The following is a 26,436-nucleotide window of genomic DNA, read 5'->3' on the forward strand; positions in this document are numbered from 1 at the left end:
CTTTCAAGACAGGCTTTCAGAAAGCGCCAGCACCCAGTATGCAGTGTCTAGTTGATCGCAAGTTTAAATGCAGACAACTAAATTTCCTTTTGTTTAATTTTCGTTCATTATTCATCTCGTGCTTGCTGAAGGCAACATTTCAAAATCGCCAATGTTTGTATGAAATTCTGTCATCATCTGCCGGATGATGCAGCGAAATAGAGGCAGTTTTACCTTTTACTTAAAAGGACAGGAGGCTTATGAATAGCAGTGGGATTTGAGCGAACTGTGCTGTGCAGGTTCTATGAAATACTAAAACATTTTAACTTATATTTCATACAAGTAATACTTTCAATAAACTACTTATATTCCTCCTATTTCACCTTACCTTACACATTACAAGTCGTGGAAGGATTGCGGAGAACATCACAGGAGTACAAACTGATATATATGTGAAAACGATCCATAGTACGTGGGTACCAATCCAAGTCCAATCAATAGTCCAAGAAAAAGTAATCGATCGTATGATTTTTACATCCATGAGCAGACAAAATACCACGAAGATTGCTTGGACGTAGTAAATAATAATATCATCAATAATAATACTTCAGCAAAAATGTTTACGTCTATCCATCCCCTAAAGCGACATGGTGCCCACAGGAAGTTGGTAAATCCTGCCCTCCAAGACTCAATACGACATTTATATAATTTGTTTTTATATGTTTGCGAGGTTATCGTTTTAAAATAAGTTTTGCAGTCGTCATGAATCCTTCATTGATGCTTTGATGTATTTGATAGTCCATCACGTCCTGTACCACTCAGTTAACAGCAGAAAGAAACACAAGCTTACTTCTGTCGAGTGTACTTCTCGTCTTAGTAGACTCTACATTTCGAAACAGTTGTAAGTCAAAATATAATCTATGCTAATGAGACATTTATTGTGATGCTTACTGAAAAATCTATTACACCAATATAAATAAAACTCGTACCAAAAGATGCAGTGGTTAGGAAACAATTCATAATATTGTTTGTGAGTAGTTTCATAATATGAGTAGTTGATCTTCGTAGTTATAAATTTAGACATTGACGTGACAAGCGTTTATTCCACGACCTTGACCTGTAACATAACCATTTAAAACCGATTTGAACAAATATTTTGATATTAATATTCAAGAAAATTTTCTCACTAAGTTTTTTTTTTTTTATTTTATATAATATTAAGCCTTTGATTCGACGTATTTTTTTTAAATTCTGAAATTAAAATGTAGGTACAAAAGAAGATAAATATTCCCAGCACCAGCAGTGTTTTTTTTTTTTAATATGTCTGCCTAATCGAGTAAATCACAAAATAATGGTAAAGGTATTAAAATAAAACTCAACTCTGTTTGTTTCATTGTATTGCATCAACTGTAACACTTTCAGTTTTCATCGTTATTGAGCAAAGTTTACCTACATTATTATAATTGCTCATAATTCAACGCAAAATCATTTATCATTGTAACAACAATCATTACATATAAAGAACCTAATAAAAACTAACTATCGATGATAAAAAACCTTTTGATACGTTATATATATACGCGGTAACTTTGTAATGTAGTAGGTACATTATAAATAATTCGATGTCTGTTTTTGTGCGAGGATTATAATTTAAAAAAAGAACATTTATATTTTAATAATACTTCAGCGATTACGCAATTTAATTTCAATATATATATATATGCATAAGTGATTCCGCGTCAAATTCGAGCATAACAACGCATGCTATGTCAAATGCTCCGACCCCTCATGACAATACACACACGGCACACGAGTACCGTACTTATTTTGTTTAAGCTTTAAGCACCAATTTTCTTTATAACAAGTCGTTCGAAATAATTAAACGACTAAAATTCTATAAATATCTTACTATGTATAGGTTAAAAATACATGTTATAACATTTTTACAAGTCTATCTTTAGTTTATATTCGTTTGTAAATCGAATGACGCGTTGTTTTTTTTTATATTCCAGGTATTATTTTTACATTTCACAGTCTGTGTCAAGGCGTCACGTCATTTGATTTACACGACAGATTAAACACAATTAAAAAAAAAAAAAGAAAAAAACCTATAGAAAACATGTAAATTAATGTAAGGACAAACATTGTAACTCTTAATTGTTTACTACAGTTTAATTGTACAAATAGAAAATTATATAAATACACTTCGGAAGATATTTACAGACAATTATGGTCATGGACACAATCAATACTAAAAATTAATTAATAAATTCGCTAAATAATTTATAATTGCACATCAAATTCGATGAACTAATAAAATCGTAACTAGATGTAATTTTTCTATTGTTTAATAATTTATCTTTACAATTATAATTTAGTTACGTATGTTATTCCAATTCAGAAATCCAAAGAAACTTAATAAGACGGATTTTAGTTACATTATTTATTTCTTTATAATTTATATATAAATATATTAGGATGAAATTATAAAGTGTGAACATTATAATTATAATAGATGCTGTTTCAATTATTGACAGATAATGTTAAGAAGCGATGCCAGAATTCAAGGGTCAACTACAGACTTCTCACAAAGAAATAGCGAGCCTATCCGAAACGCCGCGTAGATTAAGATATACATGCCAGTAAATTACATAATGGGTACGTAAGTGGGTATAATGTATGTAAGTACTAAAATTATATAATATATTAGAAGTATTTATATATCAGCGAAACTACGCGTAAAAGCTTTACTTAACCGTACAATAATTATTAGATGAGGATTAAAGTTATAATCTGGATTCGAAATCAATGTCCAGACTTGAGTTTTCCAGTTTGGGTTAATTTAGAAGTATAGATATCACCGACTGGATTATACGGAAGGATCGAAACGAGAGTACCTATAAAAAGGCAGCCTGATATCTTATGTTCTTTTTTTTTTTAAATTAGCCGTGTTTGGGACAAATAAATCGATAGGAGATCCAGAGACAAGCCTTCGCGTAAAACAATTCTAATAACGAAGTTACGAGGACGAGGCTTTTCTTTAAAATAACAATAATCATTTATTTCTAGTTAGCACGTTGTATAGAACGCATCATAAATATACAATATTGTTGTATCTAAGGCACATAATGTTTAGGCTTTCAATTATTATTCCATATCGTAACAATGGTGCTAATCAAACGTCAAAACAAAATTATGTTGCGACAAACGCGTGAATTATTTCGCTTATTATTTAAAGATTCGTCGTTTTTTTTTATAGTATTTTTTTTTTCACATTCCGCATTTGTCGCAATCACATCAACTATTGCAAAGCTATTAATAAAAAACACTACTGAATCTACTGACGCTGTCAATAAAAAACCTTTTCACCTCTCATTATTAAACTTGATTACAATTCTTATGTTTGTCATAATCATAACAAATGCATTTCATACAACATGTCTCATTCCGTTAACAATATGTACCAATAATATCTTTCCTTTATAGCACTGCCCGTGCACTGCCAATCATACAAAACGACTATTTCAATATAAGACACGTCCAGAATGAACAATTTAATCACAGTCTAGAATTTTCTGCACCAATTAGCTTTTAAATTCGTCACCATATTTATTGCCGTCGTTACAAAGTCACTTCGGTCGCGTTATAATACGACGAATTCGTGTTGGTTATCCGAATGTATTCAAAAGCCTTAAGTGTCGTTACTATTTAATTTTTCTGTACTATATCCTCTAATTATGTCTATAGCTAGCAATTGACTAATTTCCGCCTTCTGTCTAGTCGTACTATATTTGCAGTTATATTTATATATCTATAGTTTTTTTTCTGTGAAATAGCTATGTATTAATTGTACCAAACCGCTTCAATGTTATACTTAATTTACTTAGAACTCAGTTCTCCGGCATTTTATCTATACAAAAAATATCGCGAGTCGACTGTTTATATTTGTTGGATTCTACATCAGTACCAATCTCTAGCTTCACTAAAGCTGTATTTATTATAATATTTTTAATTTATTGCTTGTCATTTATTGCTACGTTACCTATTCTAATCCCTACATACATTTTTTTTATCAATAGTGCAACGGAAATTATTATTTAAAACAATACGGCTTGTACTTGCCTTTATAAGTATGACAACTAAAAGTTAATTCAAGAAACGAGAACACTGAAAGACCATACGATATAATATTGAAATGACGTCGATTTTAAATTATATTTAAAAATATTGTTCTGCAAAAAAATTATAAAAATAATTTTGAATGTAAGTGACTTACTTTATTATTTGATGGTATAACTCATAATTCGTTGTTAATGAACGTTTAAATGATGAACGGTTTAGTTTCATTTTGCAGAACAAGCTTTTAATGAGATTAAAGTACATATTATAGTCTAATCCAATCGAAGAAGGAAACAATACAAACAAACAAATTTCACATTCGACGTGACATAATTGGTCGAGAAGTTAAATAATCTGTGGTGAAAATTATATATTTTCAAAATGGCGTTTTTAATATCAGCGAAGTTATCGGAACTTTGGATTTCAAATTAAAGTAATTAAATGAAAAAGTGTATTTAAAATATAGGTGTAATAAATACTGAGTTGCGATTCTGTAAGATTTCATTTCGTATCTCACTCGTGAAATGTTGACATCAATCAAGTTGACAAGTGAAGCCGATAAATTTTATTCTGACATATTCTGACATATCACTCTCGAGTTACGCGGTGAGTTTCGAATTTTGTCTAACGTAGTAATAAGTATTCTAATACTTTGACTGTTTACAAAATACAGCAGAGCTCAGTAATCTGATGTTTGTTTAACTCTACTCCGTCTTCGATTGGGACAGACCGCGATCGTGAACTTCGAACTTAAAGTACAAACCCAACTTAAGCATACCACACTTATAAATCTAAATCTATTAAAAAATCGTGTATATATATTTGGATCTCATTAAGTGTAATTTGGCCACAAATTTAGTTTTCATCCCTTACTAATAAACGTAAGGGGTTATATTAATGTAAATATTCTTTATTTTAAGTACAATAAATTTACATTGTTATTCTAATGACTAGCTTTTCACGTATGGCCACGTATTGCTAAATAATGTAATGAAGGTATGTAATTTAATTATATTTTGCAACCAAAGAGTTCGTTACGCTGGACTCTTTGGCCACAAAATACGTCATTTCGGTTTACGTAATGAGTCCACGGTTTTGGTATAAGTGGATGGATTATAAAAAAAAAAAAACTACAATTTACAAGTCCCTAGGTCGTAAGTCATATACGATTTCTTTATAAAAGGCACCTATAAAATGTCCCCCGACAAATGTCGAACTACACACATCAATCATTGTCGCTTTCGATTCGAATTTTCATAATTGACAAGATTAGGCGACGTTATAACTTTTTGTTGTTGTTTTTTTTTTATACAATTTTTTTTAATGTTGCTGATCGTTCCGCTGTAACTTATTAATCTTCATTGAAAACATCAACCGTAAAACAAGACGAGATCTAATAAAATATTTATATTTCATAACTTTCATTCATCATTACATTAACGCATTTATTTAAATGTTTTATTGAAATTTCGGATCGAAAATGCAACAATATAATTGATCATCACTCGGCTTCTAATTACACAACTAAACTAATCTCATAAGCAAGGCTCGTCTTTCTTATATATTCGTTCAATAAGTTAAAAAAATCTCTGTAATCTACATACGCTTATTCTAAAAAAATTTTTCAATACAAAACACACAACAACGAAACTAAAACAACTTATAATATCACACTTTCGTCAATCGCAACGTGTTTTGACGCCAGTACTGGAAGCATATGTTCTCATATACACTCCTAACTGCCTTAAAGGTCAGCAAAATAATTCATAAGCTGCATTATAATTAATATTTTTTTTTTTTATTTCACTAAATTACTGGAAGGCTTGATCATATCATACTCGATTTATATTCTATAAAAATATTAGAATATAATATGTTGTTTTAATTTTCCGTAACATCATATTTTTACATAATTATCATTGGAGTATTGCTTTTCGTATCATCTATAAACGAAATAATGACATGTCGGCCGACGGCGTCGGTCGCGGGGCCTGAGACGTCGCCGTCGACGGGCGCCGCCGGCCGACAGGAGCGAATCCAAACTTAAATTCGACTACAACCCTCGCCGAGTCCAATGCGATATTTACACTAGCCCCATTCCACCGTCGAACCGACGACCGGCCGGCGCCGGACGTAGAAAATTATTGTCTAACGAAAAGAATTTACATCTGAATTTCGAATGCAATTCAAACAGTCTTATGCGTCACGGGGCGCCAGTGGGGCAGCGGCGCGGGCGTCCAGCGCAGCGCGGCCGCGCCGGCCGGGTCGGCCGGGCCCGCCGGGTCGGCCGGGCCGGCCGGCGGCGGCGCGGATCACGGCGAGCGCAGGTCGGGCGCCGGCTTGTCGGGCGCCAGCTCGTCGGCGTCCACGCCCACGGCCTGCCCCACGCTGGCGCCCGTGTCCATGGCCGTCGCGTCCGAGGTGATCACGTTGGATTGGAAGAAGCGTTCTGGAATGTAAAAGACTTCGGAATTATGATTCTCCCATACGGTAGCGCAGAATTATTCACTCGATTGAACTCGATTTTAACGTGCCAATGGGATATGAGTATTTTCAATACGTTCACAGCGCGTACATCGAAAGTAGTCCCTGTTTGGGCGCCAAAAATGACTATTCGTTTAATTTAAAAAAAGACACTTATTTGTGAGAACGTGATATAAATTACCATCGTCTAAGAGCACGACGTGGTCAGGCCCCGTTGGTGCTGTCATTATATTAAACTCTTCCTCTAATGTTGGGAATGGAGCGTTCCACCTGAAACAGTAACACTTATTTAATTTGCTGTTCAATAATTAAACTGCATTTCTCACTCAATTTGTTTTACTTTGTTCATTGAAAAATTTAATTCTTAATAATCTGTATCATTTAATTAAAGGTTTTATTATTTTACCAACAAATGAAATAAAATTTAATATTATCTTTTATTTTAAAATTAGAACGAATTCAGTACTAGTTGTTAGATGTGGAACACGTTTTTTTCACTGTAGTACAACAAATTTATGAAATACATTTTAATTAGCCGTAAAAGATTTTAAATGATAGCAACTATTGCTAACTATAGCAATTTCGTAAAGAAAATTAAATTTTACTCAAAATGTTTACTGGAACTTCATTGTTTGATCTTAAATAAATCGTTATAGGTGAAAAATTATAAAATGACATAAGTATTTCTTAGATTTCTTGCACTATGGTATGTTATTTACTAAATCGTACAACCAGAAATTAATCGAGATATATTTTAAATATTATTTATGTATATATATTAGCAACGATTTTAATAAAAAAAACAAGTAGGCCTTCCGTATGTTACACACATCTGACACCTCATCTGGTAGTCAGGTACGTCGGAATATAGGTTGGGTACACACTCTCGTCCCTTTCGGCGAAATCACTACCACAGATTGCAGCAGGGAAGCGAGAAAAAAGATGTTACACGTCAAAATTGAAGAGGAAATCAAACATTGAAAATAAATCTCGATTAACGATCCATCGTCACGATCCGGAGTTTCTGGGCGTACGGAGTGTGAGGCAGATTCGGTGCGTGAATGTGTTTAGATAGATAATTAGAATTACGTAAACTGTCCGCTGTGGTACCTGTGCGGCGCGCGGGGCGGCGCGCGCGGCGCGTACAGGCCGAGCCCGCCCGGCGGGGAGCCGCCGCCCGCCGCGCCGTAGCCGAACACCTGCGGCCGAGACAACGTCATGCCACTACTGCTCTAGCAACTGCCCGGAATGAGATATCGGCGTCCACGGTAGCTCGTTCCCGCCCGACCGGGGGTTACCTGTTGCGGCTGCGCGTGGTAGTGGTTGAAGTGGGAGATGGGCGGGTGGCAGTCGCGGTAGTGCGGCGAGCGCCGGCGCGGCGACGCGGGCGGCGAGCGCACCTCGGGGGACGCCGGCGAGCCGCCGCCCACGCCCACGCCCACGCCGCCCACGCCCACGCCCACCTCGCTCGCTGAGGATGTGAGATGTTTCGTAAGATTTTTGACCGATTGCCGAGAAAACCATGCTTTAGATGAAGATCATTTCTTACGTAAAATTCATGACCACAAACAAAAAGAAAAAACAAAAAATATTGATCAGAAAATCTAAAACAAGACAACACGAACGAATGAGTTATGTCCGAACAAATTCATCGAATGTTGTTGTGTAAATTACAGCGATGTAATTTTCCTAATGGGTGTATATGTTTAAGTTAGTAATATAACATAGTTTTTCCGAGATAGATCACTATCAAAATATATCACTATCAATTATAAGTTTTAATCATAGAAATATTTAATAATAATCTTATTGGCAGATATTTATGAATTTATATCCTTTTTTTATGTTCTGATTATATTCTGTTTCTGTACCTATGAATAAATAAATAAATCCTACCCGTAGATCTGATAATTGTGACCGGCCTCGCCATGGGGGGCAGAGGCGGTGGGGGTAACATCGAACTGCTGAAGTAAGGCTTGGGGCTTCTCGATAAACTGTGAACCTGAAAATAAATATTACAAAAAATTCTTAACAAAGTATTTTCGTTTACACAGAATTTATATATTATTAAATACCATGTTAGTTGAACATAATAACGTAACAGAAAGCCCCACAGCCAGGCACGCTTAAGAAGAGAGATATTTATCTCTCTTATTAAGGCGTTCACTTATAATTTCTATTTACTATACATCAATGCTCTTGGTGTGCTATCTATAGCTTCACAGGGGTTAAATTGCATATTCACACCATATCATTTAATAATAAAACCAATGAACATGAAACTAAAAATATTTGTATCGCATTTGACCCGAGTGGACTTTAAAGGTACACTACAATCACTGGAATTAAGGGGAATACATTGGGACCTCAACCATCAACCCATTCACTTGCAGCACTCCATAATTATATGTGATTTTATTTATCATAAAAGCGTAAAAAAGGACTCTTAAATATTCTCTCAAGTTGGTATGTAACCTGTAACTGCTGCACATCCGAGGGCGGCTCCTGGCACACGAAAGTGACGAAGTCCCCGAGCGAGTCCTGCGGCGCGCCGTCGTACTTCCCGCCGTGCTGGTTCGTTAGCGCTTCTGACGCTGGAGGGGATAACATTAATCGGCTAGACACATCAACCGTTTATATATATTTTTTTTCGTTTTGGTTATCAATCAAATACTTGCTTACCTTTTTAAATAATCATGACTTTGCGGTGCATACAAAAACACTCACATTCTGTAGCGCTTCTCAGATCTAGGGTATTTTCCTATGAGATTTTATTGCAATTCGAGTGAAATTCCCAAAAATGAAATAAATTTTCTTGAAATATTCGTGATATTATAAAATATATAACAACTAATTTTACGTTTTGCTAAAACGTTTTTCGCAAACACATGTTGCTTATTCGAACAGCAACGACACTCACCCGTTGGATGTGTATCCGTGGGAGGTGGGGCGTGCTGGTAGAAGATGGTGTTAGAAGGCACTAGGGGCGATTGTGCTGCGCTCAGACCCGCTGAACTATGGGGAATACCTGTAAAATCAAACAAACATAGCTAATGAGCCAAACTGGTAACTGGAACTGTATGTATCGAAATATAAGAATATAAAAATTGGTGCACGGCTTTTGTTTTAGGTCATTGTGATCCAGATATTCTTATACTTCTTTGTCTTCATGTTCGGTGGCGCATTCGTGATGTAAGGAATCGTTAGAAAAGTTACGGCGCCAATGTCTATGGGCTGTAGTGACCGCTTATTATCAAGGCCCATTTGCCCGTCCGGCTACCCATGATTTATTTATGTATAACTTTCCTCCACTAATAAATATTAGGTGTCAAATAACGTCACCTAACATATCCTAAAATAGTAAAGCCAGTTTACAGCCAAATCCCTGAGATATCCCTTGTGAGCCTGTAGTTACACTGACTCAATCACCCTTCAAACCGGAACACAACAATACTGAGTACTGTTGTTTGGCTGTATAATATCTGATGAGTTGAAGTTACCTACCCAGACTGGCTTGCACCAAGTAAACCACCAAAATAGGTGACGTAATGGAAAAGAAAAGCTTATGTTAGAATTTATAATTGACGTCGAGCAGAAAAAGCGTTTTGCAAATAATTTTTAAAACAGAAACGACAATGCGAATTACACAAGGCAAATTATTTTCGCCTGAGTAACGCGTGCTTCGACACCAAACATAAAACGTGACTGATCCTCGTACGAAGATATAACTAAATTATTCAGACATTCAATTATTTTTATACAATATAAATATGTTCTTAGTGAATTTGGTAAAACTGCAATACGAGTCATATTAGACGATTGGTTTTCCAGTTTTACCATTAAATTCCACAACAAATCTGTCAAGTGTAACATTTCTACGTATCATAATTTAAAGGCGTTTTACACTGTCAACACTGGCACTTAACTTTGTCTTCGTTTGTTAAAAAATACATGAATAAATAAGGCATATTATTCAACACAAGATTATATAGATGATAAAAAAAGCCTATATATAATCGCTGTTGACTTTCAAATGTTGGAAAAGAGTAACTCCTGACTTTTTTGGCGGTTCTTCTCTGTACATTCAGAACCAAAAAAACCGGTGATAGTTTTACTTTTAATACAGTTATGTTAAATGACGATTCAAAAGTGATTTGATTTTGAATGACATAATTGCTCTAAGAAATATTGATTTAAATAAAAATCTTATTAATTAAAGATTATCAATTATAAGTAGAGAAATGATATCTCGGTTCAGTTCCAATTCAAAGGCTTTGGAGTAACAGTGTAAAGACCTTCACAAAACTCTTAACACTCCTTTTTATTATCTCCACTGGTTAACTTTCCATACCAAGTGATTTAATTTGTATATGTTTATATTACTTCTAAATCAAAACGATTGTTATAAATAATATCATTTAAAATGTCACAGATGTTCAAACACCGGTACCAAATTCGAATGCTAATAAATGAATTTATTTCTTTCGACAAACAAAATATGTCAGCGACCCATACAATGAACCCGTAACCAAATAAATGCAATGTTAATAATGATTCATATGAAATAATCTTGTGCGACCGTATTTAGTACGAGATCCGTGTACGAACAAGTCGGACGAATCGTGAATACTAATCAGCTAAGCAGGCGTATCGTCGTTTTGTTTTGGAACCGTTCTTGCGCACATACGATTAATATGTAATTGTGGACTTTACTAATAATATATAACAGTAATGAGTCATGAGCATTCAATTGATACCGTTAGGATACTCACTGATAGAAATAGTCAAATTAAATTATCTACTCGTAAATACATATAATATAAAAGAACTCGAGAAAGAGAGGAATAATTTTTTTTAAATTGATATTGTGAGATTTATTTGCTGATTCTTTGGACCTGTATTGCAAAAAATGTTTACTGAAGTTAAAACGGGTATATATAAAGGAATTATAACATGTACATATGGCCTTCAACGACCGTATAACACGACAGATAACAATTACTAGAAAGTATTCATTTTATTTATCGGCTTTTTTGTAGACAATCCCTCATCGTTATAAAGTTTTCTTTCTAAAACCGCTTTTAAATAATAAATGTTTTTAATGATCAACATTATTCAGAATTCGATTCGGGGCCGATGGGGTGCAGTTCATGTGAAGAAGAAATTCTTATAAGAGGGATGCTCGGGGCTGCGACTCACTGAAGCACTGGCCGACGAGCATGGCGGAGGGCGTGGCGCGCTCGGGCGGCGGCTCGAAGGCGGGCGGCGCGGGGCTGTTGTACCCATAGTACGTGGACTCCAGTTTGATGCCCCCGGAGCCCCCCGGTGATTCGGATCCTGTTTCTTGGAGGATAGACGCTAGAATGATTAAAATATTTTACGTGAGCATTTTCTACGTCAACGAGGTGATAATGCTGCAAACGTTCATCTCCAACACTAAAATATTATTATTTAGTGAAACGGTACGATCTAAGCAGAACTATTACAAGTAGTAGTAATACTACTATTAGAATTTTTGGAAACAAAAACGCATGTAAATAAAAGAGTTCGTCTTTCAAAACGCGATGTCAAGATATTAAACAGAAACGAAGCAACTAATTAACAATGTTAGGTTATATATCGAAAAAACATCTAAAATTACCTTTAGATAACTTCCATAGTTCCTTCGAAGAGAAGACACCGGTCGCTAAAATGATATCGTTGCAAATAACACCGTTGTATGGATTATGGGTATAGCCTGTAACCCACGATTCGAAATATTATAGAAAATAAAGTAAAAAACATCAAAAGGAAATCGCCAAACAGAATTGGACTCAAAATAACACATCTAAATGATTCAACTGTTTATAGTAATACAACAATTATACAACACTTAATCAAGTACTTATATTTAAGTAAAACATCAAAATATTTTACACATCTAAATTAGAAAAAACACACATTAAAACTACGATCGATGCTATTTTAAATATTAATATAAATTAATTAGCATTAGACGAACGTAACAAAAGTAATGTTGATCAAACCAATTGCCTTGAGTAAATACATTATCGGCAAATAAATTTATTAAAAGTCTTTTAATATGAGTTACAATAATGTATCTGTAATGTTATGACAATTTTTTTTTTGTATTTAGACAAAATAATTACTTGTAAAATCAAAATTTTAAAGCAAAATGAGTATAACCTTACGTGAAAAATATTAATATGGCGTACAATTTAAAACAACATCGAATCTGTTAACCTTGGTATGTAACTTTTGACAGCAATCATCACGATGTTTAAATTAGTTTTCAAAACTCAAAACAACACAAACACCGCAACAAACGAATTTGTTCAAAAATCAACTTTGATCCATATCATAGTACTTGAAGAATTTCGGTTGAAAGATCTACCAAAATTTAAAAATTTTATAGATGATGTATTTTTTCTTTCTGAAAGTTGTTAAGAGTTACACGATACCAACGAAAGAGTGAAAGAGAAGGAACACCGACTACAGTACATCTTACACAAAGAACAATCGAGCAACATCAAGAACTTTCAAAACACCAAGGAAAGCATGAGGTGCAAGCCAATACAGGGATAAGTTTAAACGTCCAAATGCACAAATCTAAAATGGTGATCACAACATGTTTTTGTGCAATACCAATCAAAAAATCTCTCATCAATTTTACTGCTGCGACTAAAAATGGTGTCTTATTGTCTTTAATATTGAAAAAATAAATCGTTAAACTATTATTATAGAGGAATATCCTAATGAACTATGCTTTATCGACACAATTGGAAGGTATATTATAGTTAGTCCAATATTTTACATCAATCCTTTAAACAAATTTAATAGGTTGAAATTTTTTGTTAATATTTTCTTATAATCTCCCGAAATCAAACGAAACAGAAACTTCATCGACAATTTAAGTCGCAGTTTAGAAGGCTATTAAAACACCATTTTTAACCACGACACGAACACGCCACGACACCGACACGAGCCGGTTTACCTTTGTTCTTAGCCTCGTGTTCATTCTCTTTGTCCCTAGTGGGATGTGGAGAGAGAGATCCGCTTAGTATATCTGAAACATATCAGTTATATGTACTGAGGTACTAAATATGAATACTGCTTTCTAACTACATGCAAAACAAAATCCAGTAAATAAAACAATTGCAGCTCTAGTTTTACAATCGGGTGTTAGCAAATAATTTTATGAAATAATACAGTTACTAGCTTTGATGATTTTATAGATGAAAACCGAAATCTTAACCATCTATTACCGAAAATGTTAAAACAATCTTGTTCTGAAATTTTATATATGGAAATTCGAAATTCAAAATTTTGAAATTCGAATATCATCAATGCCAGCATTAACAAAAATGAACCAAGCGTTGTAATTATAAGTGAGCGAGAGACCTGGTAGACCGTCGCTCCCATTACCATAGCTGTTGATGAAGTTCGCGAGGTACAAGTCTAGTTCGCGCACAGACACGTTGATGTGGTAAGGGTTGACGCAGAGCCCCGGCTGCGTACATTCTGGGTGCTTCTCTAAGCGTTCCCCGTCTGTACTCTCTAGCGGTATCGCTTTGAACAATATCACCATTACCAGGTCTAAGCGCCACACCTGAAATATTTAGAAGTGAAAACATTATTATGAATTATATCAATGCTGATCACATCGGTAGTTCTCTAAATTTATATTTATTAAGTATTTATGACATTCCTATTGAGACCACATAAATCAAACATCAATATCAACGAAGAAAACACCTCATAAAACTTATAGTCATTCTATTTTTTTTAAATCAACAATATCTTAGTCTGAAAATACTTCTTTTAAATCTGAATTCTATTTTCTAGTACATTTAATATTAAAATACTTTTTTCATTAACACAAATTATACGAGCTATAAATTTATTTACAGCGAAAAAGTACGAGATTTCATTTAATTTAAATCTTGGCATGGGTGTGTTGAATCTTCCATTTTTTTTAGATGCAAGTGATAAAAGTTTAAATAAATCTTTTTTAAAGGAGTTTCTAACGTTAATATTTACCTTATCAGCTTGCCTCAAGCAGTCTATCCGTCTCATCTTGCCCTTCTGGTCGGGGTTGGAGAGCACGCACACGGCCGGCCGCTTGCCCGTGATACTGAGGACGAAATCCTCTCGACAGTCTTGCGTTATATCTTTCCTCAGCTTCCCGAGTAGACGCGAAGCCCATTTCTGTTTTACTTCTGCTTTTTCATTCTGGAAACATTTGGGTTTTCACGTTAGCTCCATAAATTTATAGGAATATGGAAGTTCGTTTGAATTAATTTAAGCTACGTCAGATTTTTTGGCTGTTAAAAAACAGGCATTAACTTAATAAAATTATATTTAAAAAAATGACTATATTGTTCGTAGAATATATACATCTCCATCTATCCATTGTCTCATTAAGACAAGCAAGCTTTTCTCTAATTATACCTTATCGTAGTCTAGAATTAAATATTATCTGATATTTTACAAGAATTTACGTTAAATTAAAATACTATAAAATAAAATACTAGGTACTTGATAATACCCAATTATATACCCAGTTTTGTAGTAGGAGAATTAACGGAGCGATATTCACGATTAATTAAATATTATGAATTGAGCTGGCAAGATATTTATTACTGAATATATGTAGTCTAGAACGACCATTGTGTATATATATCGGCTTTATTTATGTTACATAGACGTCGGATTGTGAAAGGTACTTTGAATCTATTGCTATTTCATCACCCCCAAAATATTTCAAGCGTTTTCCTTGAGACATGTCAAACACAATATCTTGCATAACTAAGCTAGCTTACTTACCCTCCTACTAACTACTGTAAACCAAAACCAAGTGGTAGGGCTTTGTGCAAGCCCGTCTGGGTAGGTACCACCCACTCATCAGATATTCTACCGCCAAATAACAGTACACTGTATTGTTGTGTTCCGGTTAGAAGGGTGACTGAGCCAGTGTAATCACAGGCACAAGGGACATAACATCTTAGTTCCCAAGGTTGGTGGCGCATAGGTGATGTAAGGAATGGTTAATATTTCTTACAGCGCCTTTGTCTATGGGCGGTGGTGACCACTTACCATCAGGTGGCCCATATGCTCGTCCGCCAACCAATGCCATAAAAAAAAAACCAAAACTGTGTTTATTTACCACTCACAAATATCGCCTGTCCAAATAAAACAATAATAATCCGTATCCACGGAAATCCTCACATTGAAAAAATGGTATTGTTTCAACGAAACCCGTGCTAGTTTCCGAATTGACAGCTCGATATATGAGCTAGCATCATCAATATTATTTTTGGATCTAGGCCATTGGTTAAAGAACTTATGTAATGAAACTCAACATACTGTAACATACATACTTATTCTCTTTATCTCGCTTCGCAGATAAAACATATTTCTGTAAGAACAATCTCGAAACTCACCGCACTCGATCGTAAAATTATAACAAAATACGATATTGACTATAATAATAATAATGAAAAGGCTTCAAAACGTTAATACGCTTACCGAAAATATGTTTTCGATATTTTAAGAGTGAGATACGAAGTACGTTTTTACAGAATAGCGCTGAAAGAAACTGTCAATCCATTATCAAATTAAAAAATTAAATCATTTTAGAATAAATTTAATCACAATACTTGTGACATCATTTAGTTTTATTAAAGTTCTTATAGCTAAATGACGTATTATTTTTATCGAATATTTAAGACCACTTTATTATTCGAAAAATTATAAGTAAGGCTTATCATGTATAGCTATGATTTAGTCAAATGTTAGATACAAGGTCATGTCTTGAGTTGCTGATTATTTATCAACGTATATATTAAACTGCGTAACATAGAGACTTTAAATTTGAAAAACATAATTTCGTTAGATTGAGAGACACTGAGATGTTGCTTGGAAGGTTGTATTTTCTTTCTCTCCTCGATCTTTAATGTATTCAAATCGACCCTTTAAAAGTATTTACCACAACAAGACAGACTATAGTTATATACTTTTTTGGAATATAACAAATGGAAAAGACTATTATGATTTGTAATACAAAAGAAAAAGCTAAGTATATATTTTAAAACGTTTTAGATGTCCTATTTCTAGATGACAGAAAATTCATAATTTTATATTTCACACAACAAATATTAATTATGTTAAATAATGAGCCATCGCTTTCTGATCTAATCACATGGATTAATTAAATAGATCATTTATTATAGTCTAACTTAGGCAGCCAACACACTCTTAATTATCTATGTGCTAATCACATTGTCATATAAATTACGGTTGAGACAAACTACGCATTGATAGAAAATAATTGTGGTATACAATCAAACCTATTTATTTTCAGGTGTAAAATGACGATGAATTGAAATGCAATTAATTTCATCAATCGCTTAAAAATATCCAATCGAAATTGTTTTAGGGTACATTCGTTTTTTCTATATTATAATCTCAGACTGTTAAATAAACTAAATAACACTTCATACACGAAATATTTTAAACAATATGATATAATAAAATTTACTACATAAAAACGACACAAATGAAAACTCCAAGAGTAATTTAATTTAAGTCACCCGAACCTAAATAGTAGATAAAACAATAGGCCTAATTTTCAGCATTAACCTCCTAAATCAACAACTGGGCCACGTGCTATGGAATTCTTCGTACGGCGTCCGACAGACGCATTGCGACTATCTATGAATGCAGACATCTTTGTTTTGTATCTTCCGCAACGCGAAAATCTGTTAACTCACGCCATTTTTGGCATTATATTTGGTACATTTCAATATATCAATCTTGTTTAGATCTTATAGAAAGTTATGTTTAATAAATGTTCTGGAAAACGTTTAAATTACAGTAATATTTTGAGGTTATGAAATGTTACACAAAAAACACAGCCATGATGGATTTAGAGTATTTAATCTAGGCATACTTTTATTCTATTATTTAAATACGCGATTGGATTACTTAAAGTAAAAAGTTTACTTATAAAAGAAATTGATAAATTTAAGTTATAAATTATAAGAGTAAGAAATGCTGAATGATTAATTAATGCTAGAGTAAAAATATGATGTAAAAAAAAGGCTTCCGCCGTATACGTCACTATTTTTACAAATTATTATCCGTAGGATTTAAAAAGTTATTATAATACTATCAAATTGTATTAACTCCATGCACAAATTAAAATAGTTTGCACTATTGTTAATCGATGCTTTTTTAATTCATGATGTTTTTTTACGCTTAAAACAACGATTTTTTTAGGAATCCGAGTGAAATCCTGAGTCACGATTTTAATATTTTTTATTTTAACAAAGGTTTTGATTTTAAATTGACAATCAAAAGAATGTTTTTTGTTACGTAAAAATAATTTCGTGTATAGTACACGCGTTATAAATAAACTGTCCATTACCAAAGCTTTGCTGTATCTGTGGTCAGATATGCAAAGCGCAAAGGTTCACAAAATACTGTAATAAAAAACAGAGTCCAGCTGTGACGTTACTGTACATAAAACTATGTTAAATGTTATTTTTAAATTACTACTTTTTAATCATTTAACAAAGACAACTTACATCTTTACTGTTCATCTAATATTCAAACCCAGTAACATTAATTTTTATAAATCAAATTTCTATTCTTAATAATTATTTGGTTATTACGAGATGGGTATAAAATAAAAACAGAAAAGGTTGTTAGTACATTTTAAAATTGAGCAAATCAATTTAAACATAAATGATTAAGCCTCCTAATCGTTGTTAATAGTAAATAACTGAGAAATAAAAGGAAGTATAAATTTACAAAAGAATATTACCTGTAGTTCATACTTTGTGTGTCGCTCCTCCTCAAGACTCATCCGTTTTTCGTGTTTTTTGTAATATTTCCTTTTGGCCGCTTGTAAATTGAACCACGTGTACGAAAAGGACTTTACAAAAGGCATCAGGGCCTCTATGAACGGATGGAACTCGTCCTGTGAACATTCAAACAATCAACAACATTTAAAGAGATTTTATGTCAATTACGAAAACTGGCGCCCAACATGGGACTCAGAAAAAAACAATTAACTCTTTTAAAATTATTTCTTTAATTCTCACAATTTTTTTTTTTTTAGAATTCGTCTATTCGAAATTTGAAAAACACATGTTAATAATACAAATTGTTAAAACGATACTGATACAGTTACGACTATTTTTCTTGCACTCGAGACAATATTTACATTCAAAGCATTCATAAAGTAATTGTTACCAAAGGCGAGGGTAAGTCACAATATTATATTCTGATCGGAATTTTTAATATATGTAGAAGAAAACGCTTGAATCGTTTTATCACAATAAACGTATATAGTTTACAAGTATTTTTAACTACAACTACTAATATTTTATACTCGTACGAATCTGAATACAACTAAATACTACAACACATACTATTAATCTCAATCAAATATATAATTCAAAATCCAATTCATCAAGAAGTACAAAGTTACTTACAATAAACGAATGAAATCATTGTTTTCTAGAAATAAAACATACAAAATATGTCCAGGAATTGGACTCATGTAATTAATGCAGGTTTTTCCTTTTCATTCTATATGTGATCATTGATCACAATAAAACAATAGCTATGATTTTACGTCTGCATCGGAAAGCATTCTGGAAATTCAATGAATAAGCACCTTATTTAATTCAATGAAATTAGTCAAATTTTAATGATGCTTTAATCGAGCATTTGTCATCATTACTGGACTAGTTCTTGGAAACAATATTTTGTATCAAATGAACCTTCAGATAACCTTAAATAGACGCCCTTAAATCATTCTAATATGACACCAATAGACACAGGTATAAAGGAACCGTCTAATTTTAGTGACGTTCTTCGTAAGTTACTATTAATCTAAATAATCTAATTTCTAAACATCTATTGGCTTTCTAGTAACATCTACGATTTAAGCTAATTAGCTTAAAAACACTATTAATAAAAGTATAAAATTATTTGCCATTAGTTTTTTAAAACTTATTTTAAAATTATGATTAGATTCTAATATTCTAAAAATGGATATGATTAAAAAAAATATTAAGTACGTCATTCACGTAGCCCAAAATATTTGTTCTGATTCAATACTTCTAGTACATAAACATATTTTAACAATAAACGACCTTACTTATACTTAGTGTTAACATATATTGTATATCTATCTCTTTATGACCTATTGATTTTACATTCGAAAGAAAAGGACACAGAATTGTTAACCTGAACAATATTTATAGGTAAAGCCGAAAAGTAAGAGATTAGTTTTATTAATTCGTTTGCTTTAACACTTCCATTTACAATTCAAATGCTCGTATTATCAGATCATATGCTCAGAGCATATATCAACCATTGGTTTCCGGATATAATATAAGATGTACAATTAAAACCTATAAATATTTCAGATCTAGATGTGGTCTATTAACAGGGCCATCACTCTGCCCAGTAAAAATTATAATCAAACCGTGAACAATAAGTGCTTGGGACAACCCTCTAATTTTTTAAAGAGAATGTATAGCATACTCTATCCTAATCTTATCTGAGTTTCTGGATAGAAATGTCACTGAATTTAATCCCCTCAGAAATTAATGATAAAAACAAAATGAAAAAGTCTGAAATCTTTGATTAAGATTCATTGCGTTCGTTCGTTCGTTTTTAAATTCATTTTCAAAAAGTCAACGACAAAACGGCAATGTTTAAAAAATACAAACAAACATTAACAGTACAGTACCACGAGTAAAATCCGAATTAATCAAGTATTCATCGGGTAAGTGAACGCCATTGTTGATTTGAATCATAACATAACATATGCAATGGTGTCGACTTGATTTATAGCATAATGGAATTTGCAACTTAAAAGTCGAAGTTTTATTGTAACTGTAAAAAATCGTAAATGCCAACCGTTCGTCTCGTGCATACAAGATTATACAAAGCGTCGAAGAGGATACATTCCTGGAAAGAGGCGCTGCATTCTGAGAAGCGAAGAATACGTAGGCTAATTCAATCGCATTTGCTTACATTAGCGAGATCCGTGTTAGATTGATTTAAATTGCATAACATTTTAATAAACTCTTGTTCAGTTTAGCTTCGTAATCAACAGATGTCGCTATGACGCGTAATTTCTAGTCGTCGTTATTTGGTTTAAACTTACAACTAGCCTGTACTAATTCGATCCTACAGTTATAATCATTCATAACGGTGTTCTATTTGATATGTGTATCCCTAAACTGTTATAAATATAGTTAATGTCGCTTATCAATCTCTGACATTTCACGATCGTGTGCTGTGGTGAGTTTCGATTTCGTTGTTACGGAATATCTCTATAGCTCTCATTTCTATTCTGCTCTAAGTATAATTTTAATAAATTAAAGTTAATCAAATTGTACCATATGATAAAACGATGACAAATTTTAATAAAAATTAGGATCATTTGATTAAAAACTTACTTCTTTTAAAGTAAGCTCGGACCAAAATACACTGCAGTAACAATGGAACATTATTTTCTACCAAATATAATATAATGTATGATTCAACGTTTAACAAACTTATACATTACTTAGCATATATATTATAACGTTATTTTACATAAACATAAAACATAATCAGCCTGTAAATTTCGCACTGCTGGGCTAAGGCCTCCTCACCCGTTGAGGAGAAGGTATGGAGCATATTCCACCACGCTGCTCCAATGCGGGTTGGTGGAATACACATGTGGCAGAATTTCGTTGAAAATTAGACACATGCAGGTTTCCTCACGATGTTTTCCTTCACCGCCGAGCACGAGATGAATTATAAACACAAATTAAGCACATGAAAATTCAGTGGTGCCTGCCTGGGTTTGAACCCGAAATCATCGGTTAAGATGCACGCGTTCTAACCACTAGGCCATCTCGGCTCATATTTTACACGATCAATTAAATGTTAAAGGCAGAGCTGCGGTTTTTCATCGAATATACTGCACGAGAACGAATGCATGGTCTTATGGAACCAGAAATTAAAATCAATGCTACCAACCTCAAAAAAACACTCATGTCTAAACGATCTTCTCAGGTCTGAGTCTTTATTGGTTGCTTAGATTTTGAAATTGTCTAATATTGTATTGAAAATGCGAGTTAGTTTGGTGTAAAATCGACTGTTTAAGTAAGACTACGTAAAAGCAGACGCTATACAAAATGCTGAATCTATTAAATACAATTTTGTCTCTTATATACTTTGAGTACCATTTGTAGGATCTCTGTAATCTTTAAAAGACTTAATGAGACGTCGCGTCTCATTACTAATGACCATATTAAAAGTGTAGTAATTCTATTCGTCGATTGCGCAGTCTTGATTTTCTAATATATAGATATTTTACTTGGTGGTAGGACTTTGTGTAAGTTCTTCTGAATGGGTACCACCCAGATCAGATATTTAAAGGCCAAAGAGCAGCACTTAGTATTGTCGTGTTCCAGTTTAAGAGTGAGAGTGAGAATGAGCCTTGTGTCTACGAGCGACATAACACCTTAGTTCCCAAAGTTGATTACGCATTGTCGATGAATAAAATTTCTTACAGCAAAAAAAAACATATTATATAATACGCGCTTAATCTTGAATCTTCTAGGCTGATTTGAGAAAAAACTCATGTTAGATAGCCAACACAATAAACGTATAGATAATATAACATCTCACTGCAACCCACGTGTTTACGAAGTCGTACGGAGCACCTAGTATAATTTACCAATTCGAATAGTCATCATTTTAAATAAATTACTTATATCATATTCATTATTTTCATTGATGACTGTTATTTCAACATAACATTAAGGTATTCGAAATTCAAAAGTTAGCTAATGGCGACCGTCGTCTATTCGTATTTAGACCTACAGAGCCACGCAGCTAGTATCGCATAAATTTCTTTGATATAAGACGCTTTACCTCAATCTATAATTGTACTACAAACGCCCACACGTAACATCAATGAAAATCATATGGGATACATCACACTCAACCGTTCCAAGATTTATAAACAAAGAACCAGTCAAAACATCGAGTTGGCGGGGACGCCAGACGTAGCGCCGCTCTGCCAAGCACTGTTGGCAGGACCTGAAGCCACGTGGTACTGGCAGTGTCGATTAGTAAACTTGCCAGTAACTTGACCATATGTTGAGGTGATTGTACTGTTGAAATAGGTGAAAGTACGGTTCAAGGACGTCTTAGACGGTTTTTGTGTCAAACGATTTGATCAACGATAATTTTTCAATTAGAATAATGTGACCTTATTAGTCGAAAAATGTTCGGTTCCTATATTTAAAACCGATTCGTTTTGCTTACGGATATTAAATTTATCTTCGAGGTAATTCGAACAAGTCCCAATACAAAACACTTCGGAAGTTACGAAGTCATATGAGACGTAAACCTTAAAGGAACAACGTTAATGTCTCGTAACTTACAAACAACCCAGAAGATAGTTAATTGAATTATTTTATGTCAATATTTTGAAATCGCTTTACGAAACTTATATCTTTAAATACCTTTTATTTCAGGCAATAGAAGTTCAACCACTAATTTTTTAGTTGTGTTAAACTGTAGCTTATTTTCAATATGAATTTAATATTGACAATATAGAACGAACTGTAAACTTCCTGGAAGACTAACGAAATATTAAAAATCAATCAGTTATATTTAACTTCAACGATATTATAACACGGAAAAATGTACACACTTAATAATACAGAACAAAATCGAAACGCGTAATAATAAAATGAATAAATTGACGTAAATAATGTTTTCTAGTCTAAATATTACTAAAACATTCCCGTTCTTTAGTTCGAAATTTGAAAAGCAAATATTTTTTTTAAAAAACGAAGATTATGCATTAAACTGTTTAAAATGTTGTATAAACATCCTCCGTCGGCAACGCGATGACCAACACTACAGGCACAAACATTTAAAATTAAATTTATAATTAAAAGAAAATCGAGAAAATTCGTAAAACTATCAAAATACAGGTGCAGATATATTACACCTGAATAGAAAATACTGAGACAAAGAACAGTTGGCAACAGAATAAGAATATATAACATATAACTTCAAACATATCAAAGTATCGTTTGAGACAGTTTCCCAAACTTTGTGGAGAATTTAAGAATTCGTTTATTCAAATAACAACATTGATATAAACTCTACACGTATCAACTCTTACCGATACTTTTAAATTTTAATTTAAGAAGATTAATAAATTTATAAATATCATCCGTTCGAAATGTAGATTGTACAGAACCAATTGTCGGTTGTTCTTAAAAATCTCTTTCGCAAATTATATCATTCGAATGAGCTTCGAAAACCAAATCGATATAAACTTCGCTCAAAATAATCTCATAAGCGCGTTTTATGCGTCAATAGCGAAATGGTTTATGGGCCGCGTCGCGATGTAAAAAGTCGCTTTATCGATGGCTTTCGATACCATACGCCTAAACTTATTTTTTTATTTCATTAAAAAAATAGTTTAAATGCTTTATGTCACTGGAAAATTTTAATTTTTGTCCTTGAGATCAGCTTTTTTAGGAAATCAATACACGTTTGGAGAAAATTTATACGATACAAAATAGTGCAATTTTTTTATAAAAAACTTCAGATTTTCAGATTAACCAGTTAAGAACTATTCATTTATCATTGTTTTCGGATAAGAGTAATTCATTGAACAAGATATGACCGTGTTCAATATTTATCAAACTAAAATAAATATTCATTGATATATGCCTTCAAATAGAGCTATTTTCGAGGTCCCATATACCATTGCGTTAATAGACTGAGGAGGAATCCTTAAGGTCTTTGCAAGTATTTATCTTCACCCTATAAGCCCGCATAGTCCTGGTAATACGTGCAAATTCCTTCAGTGCAAAGTATTAGTAAAATGATCAAACTTAGACCTTTATAAAGTTTAGCGAGTCTATTCATAACCTGCATATCAGAAATTTTCGTTGTATAATGACTTTGTATATGAATTTTAATATCTCTATTATCGTTTTATTGTATGAGTTAATCGAATATGTACTCTTTTATTAAAAGTTTTAATAAGTTGTGTAATCGGAGTCTATTTCTAAGCATTTTTTGTAATATCACTAAAATTTGAAATTTCTATTGAGGTAATATAATAATGTATAAATAGATATATTAATTATACGTCGAGTCGAGAAATATAGCCGAGCTAACGTACACAATGCTATCTTCTCCGTTTTCAAACACCATGTGTTTCCAATCATAGTCAGTTGTTCTCCCGAATTTGAACTTGCTCAATTGAAAGTATTTCAAAGATCTAGTCGTGTTTACAAACTGCAAACTCTAACAACAAAAGCAGTATAACACTACCCTGCCCCCCTCCCTCTCCTATCGAATCACACGAACTATTAGGAAAACTTCCAATACACAGCCACAAACATTGCCAAAACACTGGAGTGCGTTCACCCTGAAAATTTTGGCGGCAAATCGTTCGACGCTTACGATTCCTTCATTATTATTTTTTTCCGTCTTTATTTCGCGGTCGTCCAATTTATTTTATAGATATTGGCGCCGGTTCATTGGGGATGCCCGGCTGGACTTGGCCCTGGCACCGCTTGGCGTACCTAACTGGGTCGCCTACGTCACACAGGAGCACTGGCCAAAATTACGGCACACGCGGAAATACGCCATGAAAAAAATAAAGCCGCCATCTTGACACGCGCTGTTTTGGCGCGCAACAAGTGATTCGATGATGCGTCCAGAAATGCATTCGCTTAGTGGACAGCGCACGTAATTCTACAATAAATCCCCATTGTTGTAAACTGAATGCAAAATTCGATTATATGCATTTAGGTAGTTAGCCTGCACGCTGTTTGAATTTAAAGTCGGTGAAGTTTACCCGAAGCTTCGAAACGAGGAATTTCTATAAAACGCATTTGAACGCAAATTCAATATATTACACTAACACGTCAACATTTTATATAGGAAATGGGTATTGCATAAATATATTATAACTTTCAAAACGCAACTTTCCGTGAGTCCTTCCTAAACAAACATTAAGGCGTTGTTTACACAAATAACATTGTCGCGTAACCGAATTGCGTTAGTGGGATTAGTGAGGTCCTGACTTTTTTCGAACAAGACCAGAAGTACCGTTAAGGTTTTATATCCGAAAATATAATATGCAACGATTGTAGTAGCCGATATACACTCTTTATTATATCTGTGGTGTTCTGTCAAATTTATGTTTCACTCCGAGGATGCGTTCCTGAATAATAAACTTGAAGGGCAAATTTTAAATAATCATATGAAACTGCGAAGCCAATTGTGTTAGTAGTTTAGTATAACCCTAATACCGAAAAGGAAAGGTAACTTTTAATCTTATCATAAATTAAATTTAAAACAAATTCAAAAATTATATTAACTTCGTAACAATCTCGATAATACATACTATTCAGATAGATATAAAGACTGTCTCTAATTATATTTTGAAGTAGTATTTACATGCCGTTTTAATTTGAATTTTACAGAATTGTCTTAAATGTAAAACTAGATTCTAAAGTAGATTCTACCGAGAGGAACCGACAAGAAACACAGTACACTCTTTTCTACCAATCAAATTACCAAGTGATGTTATTTAAATCAATAAATACAAAATCTAAGCTTTTTATCAACTACTAACAAATCGCTACGGCTTAGCAAAGCTGAAATATATTAATAAAGAAAAATATATGATATAAATATAATTTACACAGCACTCAGGAATAACGTAGTTATCAATCAGTGAAAAACATTCTTTGAATTATCCTTACAAAAAAAAATCTATTTCAAAATCAAAAT

At 33.2% G+C, this 26,436-nt stretch overlaps 1 protein-coding gene across 12 annotated transcripts in view; it reads right to left on the reverse strand.

The window, feature by feature from the left end:
- Positions 1-1,359: 1,359 nt before the first annotated feature.
- LOC113398865 (nuclear factor 1 B-type) overlaps positions 1,360-26,436 on the reverse strand; it is a 54,911-nt gene continuing 29,834 nt past the window's right edge. For 2 of the 12 annotated variants that reach the window (XM_026637787.2, XM_064219183.1), the window contains exons 2-14: positions 18,410-18,565; positions 14,623-14,814; positions 13,984-14,191; positions 13,577-13,648; positions 12,224-12,319; positions 11,782-11,940; positions 9,503-9,610; positions 9,058-9,176; positions 8,479-8,584; positions 7,881-8,053; positions 7,672-7,781; positions 6,764-6,852; positions 1,360-6,547 (exon numbers count right to left, since the gene is read on the reverse strand). In XM_026637787.2, coding sequence (XP_026493572.1) covers positions 6,411-6,547; positions 6,764-6,852; positions 7,672-7,781; positions 7,881-8,053; positions 8,479-8,584; positions 9,058-9,176; positions 9,503-9,610; positions 11,782-11,940; positions 12,224-12,319; positions 13,577-13,648; positions 13,984-14,191; positions 14,623-14,814; positions 18,410-18,565 — 1,725 coding nt within the window. In that variant the 3' untranslated portion in view covers positions 1,360-6,410. Of the gene's footprint in view, positions 6,548-6,763; positions 6,853-7,671; positions 7,782-7,880; positions 8,054-8,478; positions 8,585-9,057; positions 9,177-9,496; positions 9,611-11,781; positions 11,941-12,223; positions 12,320-13,576; positions 13,649-13,983; positions 14,192-14,622; positions 14,815-18,409; positions 18,566-26,436 lie in introns of all 12 variants that reach the window. The other 10 variants (XM_026637794.2, XM_026637790.2, XM_064219182.1 and 7 more) reach the window with 10 other exon arrangements.

This window comes from Vanessa tameamea, chromosome 26 (assembly GCF_037043105.1).
Source record: "Vanessa tameamea isolate UH-Manoa-2023 chromosome 26, ilVanTame1 primary haplotype, whole genome shotgun sequence".
NCBI classification, from domain to species: Eukaryota; Metazoa; Arthropoda; class Insecta; order Lepidoptera; family Nymphalidae; genus Vanessa; species Vanessa tameamea.